Genomic DNA, 13,796 nt, shown 5'->3' with positions numbered 1-13,796 from the left:
TAGATAATTTCAGCATCTCAGAGTTAGTGTCACTTGATTATCTTTCCTCTCTAAAGTTGTAATTTCACTGATTCCCAACATGACAAGTGATATTTTGGTTGTATCCTGGACATTCTGGCTTTTATATGAGACGTCTTTGGATCCTATTTCACTCTTCTATTTTAGCAGGCAGTTACTCTAAGTTTAGTATTCAGGTCTTATGGTGGGATCCCCCTTTCCAGTCTCAGGCCTGCTGGGAAAGTGGACATCTTCCTCTGTCTGCTTATTATAGGCAGGGTTTCGTGGATCTCTCTTGCTAGTGCTCCTAGGGTCATCTAGGGTTATCCATAGGACTCCTTTTCAGTTTTGGGGGAGGAATAAGCCTACTTGAGTTGCTTTTCATTGCTAGGTTGTGGGTTGAGAAATGCTGGGCCTGAGTAGTCTTCTTTTAGGAGAGGTAGTGAGATACCCTTCCTCTAGTCCTGGAATCCCCAACCAGTCAGTCTTCCCTTTACACTTTTCATATGTCTCCTATGGTTGTCTTTTGGGATTATTTATGGAGTTTGTTGTTGTACTTAGTGGGAGGGAGAGGGAGAAATTAGTCTATACTAACTTTTGAACTTTTAATGTGTTAAATTTTTTTAACCCTGAATTTCCTTAGTTGTAAATAAAGGATAGCAATAATAAAACTTTCAAATGTAATGATGAGGTGCTCCCTGAGACATGGTATATGCTCTATTAGATAATAAAGCTTACAAGGTTGCTTATTGCATCATTGTTTTTAAAAACAAATTGAAACCCAAGTGAGTCACAATGTAGTTATTTAAATGTTATATATCATCAATACAATGGAATCTAGTTGTTATAATAAATGGGGCAGGAAAAAATGCCCCAGATGTTTTGTTAAGTGAAAAAGTAGTTGTAAGATAGCACAATTTTTTGGTACAAATATTTACAGATATGTATGTACATGTAGGTCATATACATTTGTTTTGTATATTATAATAAATTATTCGGAACTATAGTTTGAAAATATTCTGAAATAAGAATTTTTGGATAATACCTCTCTAGATAGTGGGTTGGGGGAGAAGGTAACATTCACTTTTGCATTATACACCTCTGTTGCTACAATATTTTTTGGTAAGAAGTATGTTTATCTGTCCCTAAGAAGAAAATGAATAAAAATATGAAAAAGCCTCAGTTTGGCTGTAGGTATATGTTTAAAAAGTGGTTAAGAATATTAAAGAAATTGCTTCTGATAAATTACCATTAATTTTGTTCTTTGGGACTTACCTCCCAAATGTAATGCACATTGGTTAAAAGAGTACTATGAAATGTATTAGTTTTATTTTTAAAACTCCTTGAAGTTCATGATTTATCTTCTTTTTCTTACAGCATCAAACACTTGGCTTGTTCCAGAAACCAAAGGAGCTATTGTTCAAGGTGGATATGGCCACACCAGTGTGTATGATGAAATAACGAAGTCCATTTATGTTCATGGAGGCTATAAAGCATTACCAGGCAACAAATATGGATTGGTAGATGACCTTTATAAGTATGAAGTTAACACTAAGACTTGGTGAGTAGGTTGGGTAGAACTATGATGGGAAAGTTTGGCACTGTTATGTTTTATATTTGTATAATAGTAGTAGTTATTAATATTTTCAGGGAGATATTCCTGGCTTTCCCTCATCTTTATTTCAACTAATGATATTCTATTTTGTAGGAAAGGCTCAAAAAAATACATTTACTATGCAGCCATCATTACTGTAAATGAGTGACTTTAAAATGATTTCTAATCCCATAGATGCACTTATTCTGTAGACATTACTCATACTTATAAGTGCTGGTATCTTACTCAGTTCAAATGAGCAATTTTTCTTACCAATATAACATTGAGCTTTGATATTACCAGTCCTTAGCTTTGTTCTTCTTTGCACTCTTATTGTCATTTGTAAATTTTAAAAGCATTTCTTCACTTTCATCATCTAATTTCCTGTGAAATACAAAGCTGAGATATTTAGGTAAATTTTCCTTTATTGTGGTTATAAACAGTGCTACCTTTTACATCTTGTACTGGTCTTTCCATGCATATATGCAAGAGTTTCTCTAGGGTACATACTTAAAAGTGAAATTGTTGCGTCTGAACATATTCACATTCTCAACTTTACTACATGTTGCCTAGTTGTTTTTCAAGCCGTTGTGATGATGTATACGTCCACCAGCAGGGTATGAGTGTCCTTATTTCTTCATATTCCCACCAAAACTTAGTAGTTGTGAGGATATTTTCCTTTTGCCAATGCAATGGATGCTAATGGTATCTTACTGATATTTTAATGTGCATACCTCAGTTACTATAGTGAATAAGCATATTTTTATGTGTTCATTTGCTGCTTATGATTTCTATTTAGTGAATTGCATATTCATAACCATAATTTTTCTTTATGTTTGAATTATTGTTTTTCACTTATTAATCTTTCAAGGTGTATAAGTTTTAAAGTAGAATTTTTGTTGTACTCATTTTTTTGGTAAGACTTGGGAAGGGGCTACTTCTTTTTTCTTTAAACACTAAACATTCTTTTAAACTTATATGAAATTACCTTATGTGTTTAAATGAAGTACAGTTTTTCACCAAGTCATAATTTGTTCTACTCCCTTTACTTTCAAACATATATTCTAATTTTTACTTTATTTGAAAACAGAAAGATGGAATTTAAAAAAACGAAGACTTTTCCTTTGGGTAATTTTGCTAATTTTTATTTTTATCTTTTGTCTAATAAAATGCAGTATTATGGTTTAGTAGATAGGCTACATTGTTGAGATATTAGTAAATGTGTGTTTGGAGAAATTCTTTTTCAGTGGTGAAATGGATTATTCTGGACTATTATTTCCACTGAGAAAAATTAGGAATTAATACTTTTTAAGGTATCAGAGAGCTATAAAGACAGTGAAAATCTGTGGGTCAGGATTTAGGAGGTATAGAATGACGAGGGAGGTAAGATTGGCTTTTTGTGCAACTTTTGTCCTTGAGACAATGATAAATACTGAAAACTGTCTGAGAAACTGAGCAGAGTTTCTGTCAATCAATATGGTAAACGAAAATTGGATTTCTAAGTGTGTCAAGGAAGAGGGGTTTTGGTATACACTTAATGATTTAGTCTGGTTCCTGAAGTTCTAAATGTATGAGTGAGGATAAGTCTATCTTTGGATTATGGTGATCTGCCCATAGCTTAACTAGTGGCAGAGCAAAAGTAAATCCTTTCCTGAGGAAGATACTATCATACAGAACCTTAAGTTATTTCATATGCAATATATGGTACAAAACAAACAAACAAACTTAGAGAAAAGAAAAAGATATGAAAAATAAAAAACAGCCATTACAATATACCTGTAGGATAATGGTGTTTTCAGACAGAAACTTTAAAATAATTAGGATTTTATGATCAAAGAATTAAAATATAAGGTAGAAAATATCAATGGACAACTGGAAAATTTTACTAAAGAATCAAATGGAATTTATAGAAATGGAAAATACATTAAATGAATTAAAAATTCTTTGGATATGTTTAGAGCAGGTTGATATAGCCAAGGGGGGAATTAATGAAATGGAAGATAGGTCAAAAGAAAATAACCATATTGAAGTAAAGGAAGAAAAATAGTGAAAAATGAAAGAGAGAAAGAAATATAAGGGACATGTGGAAATGTTCTAAGATGTATGTAATTGGAGTCTGGTGAAAAGGAGTGAGAAAATAACGTAGAGCACTATTTGAAGTTTTAAATGCCTGAACATTTTCAAAAGTGACAAAAGACATCAAGCCACAAATTGAAGTTAAATTCCATGAGCACCAAGGGGGTAAGTACAAAGAAACTTACACTTAGAAATATCATTGTAAAACTTAGGAAAACTCACATAGGATGAGAAAAGCAGTCAGAGAGGAAAAAAGGCATATTCTTTTGAAAGGTGTAACACTAAGACTGACAGCTAATTTTTTAACTGGAAAAATGGAATTTGGAAGACATGGCATCCTCAAATGGCTGAGAGAAAATAATCATCAGTCTAAAATTCTTCACCCAGTGAAAAACCCTTGAGAATGAAAGCAAAACATGGACTTTTCAGAAAAACAAGAATTGAATTTGACAACAGCAGACCTGCCATAAAGGAAATACTAAATAAATAAAGGAAATTCTATTGAAGTGGGAGAAAAATGATGCTAGATATTGTAAGGAATAGAGAAGTGAAAAGGGTAAATCTAAGTGATTATTTATTGTATAATACTATCATAGTAATAGAGACTTAAACATATACAAAATTTAAATGCATGATAATGGCACATAAATCAGGAAGAAGAGTAAATGGTGTTCAACAGTACTAACGTCCTTGTATTACATGGGAATTGATAACTTATTTATAGTAGATATTAATATTTAAGGGTCTATACTGTAATCATTAGGTGACAATAAGAATAAAAGTAAAACACTGTATATCTAACAAGTGAATAGAGGGGAAAATGAGAATACTGCTTAATGCATTTGGAAGAAGACAAGAAAGGAATGGAAAGGGAACAAGTAAGGTTGGGGCAAATGTAAAGGAAGTAGTAAGATGGTATATTTAATTCCAAATATACCAACAGTTACACTGCATGTGAGGAAATAAATATTTCACTTACACTAAATGTAAGAGCTTAATATTTCAGTCAAAAGCTAAAGGCTTTTGGACTGGGTATAAAAATAAAACCTTGCCATGTGCTGCTTAGAAAATATATCAAAAGTCTAAAAATATTTAGAACAGCTGAAGGTAAAAGGGTAGAAAAAGATATATATTATGTAATCACCAGACAAAAGAATGTTGGCATAGCTATGTTAATAGCAGACAGATAAGAATTTATGTCAGGCATCTACCTGGAAGATATAACAATTCTGAATGTAAATGTACCTTTTAGCACTAGGTCAAGCAAAGCAAAAATATGACAGAATAAAAGAGGACAAATCATAGTGTGATATTTTTAACCCAGTTAATTTGGTGACTGATAGTAGAAGAAGACCAAACACCAGTAAAGATATAAAATATTTGAACAGCACAATTAATAATTTTATGTACTATGGCATTTGAGAACATTTTATCTTATGACTGCAGAATTTATGTTGTTTTCAAGTACATATGGGATATTTTCTAAACTTTACCATATACTGGGTTTTAATGCAAATCCCAACAAATTTTAAAAGATTGAAATCATACAGAGCAAGGAGTGAGAAAATAATATAGAGCACTATGACTACAGTGAAATGAACACAAAAGAGCTAGAAAAACCCTAGGATGTCTGGAATTAATAAACTCCTTAAAATAAATTCATGAAAGAAATTATACTGAAAATTAGAAAATATTTTGTATTGAATAACACATCAAGATGATTATGATGCTGCCAAGAGGGAGACTTATGACTTTAAATGAATTTATTAAAAAGATTTTAAAAAGCCTGAAAATCAGTGGTCTCAGCATATCCTCAAGAAGTTATAAAAAGAACATCAGATTAATCTTAAGGAAAAGATAAAGTAGATAAAGAGAGGAAAAAGTAAGAGAATATGAGATAGAATACAAATTAGTGAAACATAAAATAAACATATGAGAGAGATGGTCCATATAGCATCAAAAATCAACAGAGTTGGTTGTTTGTGAAGAATAAGGTAAATCTCCCCCCAGAGTTGAAACAAAGATTTTATTGGCCCTCTGAATCCATGTTCTGCATCTGTGGATTCATCCAACCACAGATTGAAAATATGTTTTTAAAAAGTCCAAAAGTTCTAAAAAGCAAACAAAACTTGAATTTGTCACCTTCCAGCAACTATTTATGTAGCATTTACATTGTGTTGGTTATTATAAGTAATCTAGAAATGATTTCAAATATACAGGAGGATGTGTGTAGGTTATATGCAGATACTGTGCCATTTTATGTAAGGGACTTGAGCATCTGTGAATTTTGGTATCTGTGAGGGTCCTGGAACCAGTCCCCCATAGATACTGAGGGATGGCTGTATACTCAAATAACCCACATCCAGAATGTAAAAGGACATTACTACAGGTCTATGGACATGAAAAAATGATAAAAGCATATGATAAGCAACTGTATGACAGTAAATTTTAAAAAATCAAATGAACCATGTCAAAGTTCTAGAAAAATGAAAATGACTGGAATTGACACATGAAGAGATAGAAAATTGGAATACTTTTATAACAAAGAAATAGAATCTATAATTGAAACCCTCTTCCCTTGAAAAACAACACAAACAAAACAAGACAAAATAAAACCCAAAACTCTGCAGGCCCAGATCACTTTACTAGTGAGTTTACTCATACATTTAAGAAGTACATCTTTAAGAAATAACACCAATCCTTCACAAACTTTCAGAGAACAGAAATAATTATTTTGCTATTTATGGGGCTAACATAACCTTGTTACAAAAATATGAAAAATATATTACAGGTAAGGAAGTTATACTGTTATCTTTTTCATGAAAATAGATACAAAAAATCAGGTGAATCCAGCAGTTTATGAAAAGGACAATACATCATTTGGGTTGACTCTCAGAATATAAGATTAATTAAAAATTCATAAAATCAGGGAAATGAATACATTAAATGTATAAAGAAGTAAAGCCACATAACCTCAAATGATGCAGCAAAAAATTTAGATAAAATTTAACTTAGGATTAAAACTCTAGTACAGTAGTAATAGAAGCAAACTATTCATGTGGTAAAAGGTACAAATAAACAGAGAAGCTTTATAGCAAACATTACAGGGTAATGTTGAAAAATTTCCCTTTAAGATTAGGACTGAGTAAGCATGGCTACTATCACTGTTTCAATTCACCATTGTATTGGAATTTCTAGCCAGTGCAACACAATTAAAGTAAAAGAGAGTAACAAAATGTAAAAGATATATGTGTAATAAATAGGTTGCTAGACATAAGGTTAATATTAAGAAAACAGTCAAGTATGATTCTCTGTACCAGGAACAATTAGAAAATAATTTAAAAGCAATACAATTTAGGTTATCTGAGCATCAACAACCTAAGAAGTAAATATAACGACATATGTGCAGGATCTTCACATAGAAAACTCAAAAACATTGTTTTGAGAAATTGAAGACTTAAATAAATGGGAGATACATTATGGTAATTGATTGAAATATTCAATATTGTAGAAATTTTTTTTGTGCCCATATTGATCTTTAGATTTAATGTAATGCCAGAGCAAAATTGCAGGAACTATTTTTCTCTTAGAAATTGATATGCTTATTCTACAGTTTGTATGAAATTGCAAAGGGCCAATCATAGCTAAAACAGTTTTAGAAGAACAAAGTTGGAAGACTTTTCTAGGTCTTCAGATCTCATGACTGAAGCTATAGTAATCAAGCCCTGTTGGAAAGACAGGTAAATAGACCAGTGCAGCAAATAGGAATTCCCCATTCAAACCTACAACATTTATCAGCGCCTTAGCTTATAACAAAGCTGGGACTACAGAGTCGATTTTTTCAATAAATTACCCTGGGTCAATTGAATGATACAATTGAAAGAAATGAATTTGGGAACGTGCTTCACATCATACACAAAAATCAGTTTCAGATCAATTGTAGATGTAAATGTTGAATATAAAATATTGTAGAAGATAACCGGTAAATATCTATTTTTATTGCCAAAGAAAGACTTTTAAAATAGTATTTAAACAGTACTCTTAATAAAGTAAAAAAAACAACAACCAGATATATGTGTAAAAATATCACTAAGAAGATGAAAAGCCAAGCTTCAGTGAAGGAGATGTTTGCAACACATAAAGTCAACCAAAGTGTCTATTCCTGGATATACAGAGCTACAGATCAACAGGAAAATATTAGATGGCTCAACAGAAAATGGGCAAATGACTTGAACAGGTACTTCACCAAAAAAGATATACAGATGGCCAAAATACCTATTAAAATATGTGCAACCTTATTATCCACAAGGGTAATTTAAATTAAGATAACATTGAGGTCCCACTACATATCCACTGAAACTGCTAAAATTTACAAGACTGCTAATACCAAGTGTGTATAAACCAATAGAAGCACTCTGAAAAACCTTTTGACAGTTTCTGCTAAATTTGGATACTTTCTCACATACACATATCTAGTTTATGTTGTCCTGTGATAGTTATTCTAGTTATACATTCAGCAAATGCAAATATGTGTGCACTAAAGTCATGTGTAGAAGAATATTCACAACAGCATTATTTCGAATAGTCTATAATTGGAAACAAATGAAATATCCATTATCTTTTCAAGTGGATAAATTATTTGTATATTCACATAATGGAATGCTATGCAATAATAAAAATGAAAGAATTATCTCTGCATGCATCTGTGCAGTTGTACCTCACAAAAATAATGTTGAAAAAAGAAGCCAGACAGAAAAGAATAGATAGTATATGATTCCATTTGTATGCACTTTAGCACCAGGAAATACAAGTCTGTGGTCTTAGGAGTTATGGCAGGGACTGCCTTGAGGCTAGGAAGAACTGAGTAGGGGTTAGGATGGGCAACGGGGAAGCGCCTGGACTGGCTACATGTATGTGTTCACTTTGTGATAATTCATTGAACTATATACCCTTAAGATATGTGTACTTTTTGGTATATGTCTAGGCTATATTTCATAAAAATTTATTTAAAAATAGAAATCTGTGTTTTATTTGACTTCTAAGGTTTAGTATTTTATGCTAATAGTTTTTGATAACTTGAAATACTAAAAGAGGGTCAAGTTTTAATGTATGATTACCCAAATTAGATTTTTTTTTGGAAAAGAATTGAGACATAAAAATTTAGATACACCCAAAGCCATTGCTGCTACCCCACATATTCAGGCCTAGTTGAGTCTGGTTTCTTTATGTTTAAAGAATAAGAGAGAAAAAGACATCTTAGACATATAGGAATTTCCATTTCTCAAAATGGTTCATTTTATATTGTTAGAATGTTTTATTAATTGGTGTTATCCTTTGCTAAGAGACTTTAAATTTACTGTAATGATTTTGGGTACCAGGGCCATGGTGGTCTTGATTTCTTAGCCTTGTTAACTGAGGTATCTCAGAACGTTCTTTGCACATGTATGTTCGTACAGCTTGTAGGAGGAGCCCACATCTTCAGTTTTCTTCTGAGTCAAGGTTTTTCTGTGATAGTAGAGACCTCAGATTTTCTTGTTTTATCGTTGAAGTCGTTTTCTTTATTGTTGTGTTCCTATAACCTGTGGGAAAGCGCAATACTTTTTAACACATAAGGAGCATGTTAAATATTATCATTTATAACTTATTGCTATAATTATAAATTTGATAATTTTTCCCATTATTTTCAAGTTAAAAGTATTTTAACTGTTCTTCTAGAAATATTAAAAAGGAAAAGTAGTGACTCTCATGACGATGTTCCTGTGGTAATATATTAATTCTGTACTTAAAAAAACTTTGAAATCACATACACTTGAACTATGTTTTCATAATGATGCTAATCTGGTTACACGAAATGATTTCTTCTATCTTCTTCAATTTGTTATAATGAGAGTTATTTTCTCATTGACGTATTCAAAGCTCTTTTATTAAACTATCAAGTTTTTGTAATTTCTCTAAAAATGTAGCTGTTAGAGGTTTTGGAAAGTGATACAAGACAATTTTTTAAATATGTTATTAGTTAGCTACATTCTACTAAATGCTGATAGACACGCTATTCATGTGTTTATCCTTGACAATTTCTCTGCATAATGAATGTCTGAAATCTTTTCAACAAAAATTGTGGAATCTGTATCAAGCACTGTGTTGGGAATAATCCTAAGTTCTCAGTAAAGGAGACAGATAATTTAAAATTTTATGGTACATGCCACCTGAGACTAACACAATATTGTAAATAAACTATACTTCAAAAAAAAAACTATTTTAAGATACATTTGTATATCAGAAATAATAGAAATAAATACATATAAAGAAGTAATACAGCAGGAAGAGTTATTAAAAAGAACAAAATATTTATATAAGCAAAAAAGATTGTCATTATAAACACGATATATTATAAGATTTGGAATTTTGGAATGTCTGGTTACAATCACACATTGTTCATTTAAAGAAACACTTATTTCTATAGCTTTATCTCTTAAAGTAATTTTGAGATGTATAGTACTTATTTTTTTGTAGTGCTCTTTTTTAAACTGGATAATATTGCATATGGACAAAGACCATATGAAAGCATAAATATATAGTTTCAGTAAATGATGAAATAAACACTCTACCTGAGCCAAGAAAGAGGACATTATAGTACCTCCACAAGCCCTAAAGTTTGCCTCCATGATGGCACTCCCTTCATTTTCTCCCAAAGAGTATTATTCTTAATATTGTGTTATTTCCTTGCTTTTCATTATAGTTTTTTAATCTTCCTATATGTGTTTGCAAGCAAACAATTCATTTGCCTATTTTTGAATTTTGCATGTATTGGTTAACATTGCATACTTTCCATAGAAACCTTTTTTTTTTAAACTTTTTGTTTTGGAGTTGTATTTTAATGGGGAGGGGTGGAAAATAAAAAATGGAAACAAGTAAAATGCATTATAAATGGTAATAAGTGCAATGGATGAAAAAGAAAGCATGGAAAGAGGATAGGGAGATTTAGGTTGTTACACTGAAACAGAGTGATCAGAGAAGACATCACTGAGAACATATTTGAGTAAAGACCTAAAAGAGGTTAGAGAATGAGGCATGCCAATATCTGAGGGACAAGTGTTCTAGGCAGAGGGGAAGCTAGTGCATAAGTCTTGAGATAGGAACGTTGCTTATCATCTGAAATAGTAAAGGGGCGAGTATAGCTGGAGTACAGTGTCTCAGACTGGTTGGGTGAAGTTTTATAAAATGATTTTAGAGTGGCATTTGGGCACCCTATGGGATAGAGTCAGAGATTTTAAGGGTTTTGACTTTGATATGGGAAGCTAGTGGAGGATTTGGAAAGAGCTGTGAGATGCTGACTTAGGTTTTTACAGGATCTCTTTGGTTGCTGTGTTGTGATTATGGTACAAGAGCAGGAGCAATAGCCATTTAGGAGGCTATTATAATCATCTAAGAAACAGAAGATAGTACCCGGGACCAAGGAGGCAATGTGTAGGTGATGAGAATTGGTTGGATTCTGAATATATTTTAAAGGTAGAGCCAACAGAGATTGGGTAAAGGATTGGAAATAGGTTGGGACAGAGAAATGAGTGAAAGATGAATCAGGCTTTTGGCCTGAAAACCTGAAAGTATGGAGTTGGCACTAATTGAGATGATGAATTTTGTGGAGGGTTTTTGGTGTGGAGAAAGATTAGAATCTCAGTTTTAGATATATTTCATTGGATACATATAACATATCTTGGCAGATGTGTGAAATAGGTGGCTGGATACTGGAGTTTGGGGATCTGGACCCTCTGATTTTCTGGTCAGAGAGATAAGGATGAACAACCTGAAAAAGAACCAGAATAAGCAGTTAATGAATTAGTAGGAAAGTGTGGTTTCTTTGAAGTCAAGAGGACTCTGTCAAAGGACAGAGAAAGTTTGCTGGAAGCTGCTAATAGGTGACATAATGTGAGAATTGAGAAATTATCATGGAATCTGGCAAACTGGAGCTTTTGGCTGACGTTAATAGCTGAAGTTCCAGTGGAGTGATAGAGTGAAATTTTAATTGGAAAAAGTTTTAGTCAGAATGGAGAAGAGGAATTGGAGAAAGTGTAAAGGAGAGAAGTAGGTTAATAATGGGTAAGAGAGGTGGGAACAAGAGAGTTTTTAAAATTGAAGTGTAATTGATTTTGAATATTATATTAGTTTCGGGTATATAGCATAGTTATTCAGTATTTTTATAGATTATACTCCCTTAAAGATTATTACAAGAAAATGGCTGTAATTTCCTGTACTATACAGTATATCCTTGTTGCTTCTCTATTTTATGATCATCAGTATTTCTCAACCCTGTACCAAAATTTGCACCTCTCTACTTCCCCCTCCTCTTTGGTAACTACTAGTTTGTTTTCTGTGTCTGTGAATCTGTTTCTGTTTTGCATATATACTCATTTCTGTTATTTTTTTAGATTCCACGTATAAGGATAGCATACAATATTCATCTTCGAGTTATTTCAGTAAGTATAATGTTCTCTAGGTCCATCCATGTTGTTGCAAATAGCAGACTTTCATTCTTTTTCATGGCTGAGTAACATCTGTTGTATGTAAAAACCACATCTTCTTTATCCACTTGTCTGTTGATGGGCATTTGGATTGCTTCTATATCTTGGCTCTTGTAAATTGTGCTGCTATACACATTGGGGTGCATGTATCTTTTCAAATAAATGTTTCTGTTTCCTTTGCATATATACCCAGGAGTAGAATTGCTGGATCATATGGTAGTTCCATTTTTAGGTTTTTGAGGAACCTCCATACTAATTTCCATTGTGGCTGCACCAATTTACACTCCCACCAACAGAGTACAAGTGTTCCCTTTTCTCTGTATCCTCTCCAACGTTTGTTATTTGTAGACTTTTTGATGATAGCCATTTTGACAGGTGTGAAATGATACCTTGCTGTTTTGATTTGCATTTCTCTAATAATTAGTGATGTTGAGCATCTTTTCCTGTGCTTATTAGCCATCTGTATGTCTTCTTTGGAAAAAATGTCTATGGAGGTCTTCTGCCCATTTGTTTTTTGATTGGACTTCTTTTTTTTTTTTTTTGATACTGAGTTGTAAGAGCTGTTCATATGTTTTGGGTATTAACCCTTTGTCAGTTATATCACTTGCAAATATTTTATCCCATTCCATAGGTTGTCTTTTCAATTTCTTGATGGTTTCCTTTGCTGTGCAGAAACTTTTAAGTTCAATTAGGTCCCATTTGTTTGTTTTTGCTTTTATTTCTTTTGCCTTTAAGAGACAGATCAAAAAAAATATTGCTATGACTTATGTCAAAGTGTTCTGCCTATGTTCTCTTCTAGGAGTTATATGATTTCAGGTCTTACATTTCGGTCTTAAATCCATTTTGAATTTATTTTTGTATATGGTGTGAGGTATTGTTCTAATCTCATTATTTTACGTATAGCTGTCCATTTTTCCCAGCAAAGTTTTTTGTTTTTTTAAGTTTGGAGAAATAATTATATTTCTTGTTTGATAGGAAAGATCAAGAAGATGTAAAAATTAATGATGCAGGGAAAGAAAGAATTTGCTAGAGGGATGTACTTAAGAAAACAAATAGCAGTGGGATCTAGTGAACACACAGGATAGCCTTTAGAAGCATAGACACTTGATTCATAGGCATAGAAATATAAAGAATACAGGTTAAATGAATACAGTTGCAGATAAATGAGTAGAGGTGGTGAGAGGTTGTGAAAACTTTGGTTCTTTTTATATTCTTAGTGAAATAGGAAGTGAAGTGATCAGTTGAGAGTGAAAATGGGGGTTATTTATTGGAAGACTGAGGTTTGAAGAGAGAAGAGGAAGTATGAAATACGAAATGATTAAGAGGAAGGAAGAGTGAAGGGTTAGAGAAGTATAGTAGGACTGCTGGCAGAGTTGTTCTGTGCGAGAGACCCTTAATGCGTGACCATAGATCCTGTTATATTTTCTGTTCTACCATGGATGGATATTTGGAATGCACCAGTTTTTCCTATTATGAATAATTATAGTCCACATGTTCTTTTTTAGTTTTTTGTTGATTCATATACAAATTTCTCTAAACTATTTACTTAGAATTATAAATGCTTGGCCATTGGCAGTGTCGTGCTTAATTTTACCCCTTAAGCCTAAATA

The 13,796-nt window shown here is 32.3% G+C and overlaps 1 protein-coding gene across 4 annotated transcripts in view; it reads left to right on the top strand.

The window, feature by feature from the left end:
- Positions 1-13,796, top strand: part of ATRNL1 (attractin like 1) — a 631,157-nt gene that overhangs the window by 83,261 nt on the left and 534,100 nt on the right. For all 4 annotated transcript variants that reach the window (XM_074373561.1, XM_010969913.3, XM_074373562.1 and 1 more), the window contains exon 9: positions 1,375-1,558. In XM_074373561.1, coding sequence (XP_074229662.1) covers positions 1,375-1,558 — 184 coding nt within the window. The remainder of the gene's footprint in view (positions 1-1,374; positions 1,559-13,796) is intronic.

The sequence above is a fragment of the Camelus bactrianus genome, chromosome 11 (assembly GCF_048773025.1).
Source record: "Camelus bactrianus isolate YW-2024 breed Bactrian camel chromosome 11, ASM4877302v1, whole genome shotgun sequence".
NCBI lineage: Eukaryota > Metazoa > Chordata > Mammalia > Artiodactyla > Camelidae > Camelus > Camelus bactrianus.
Note: the sequence above shows the minus strand (reverse complement) of the source record. Positions and strands in the feature narration are given on the sequence as shown.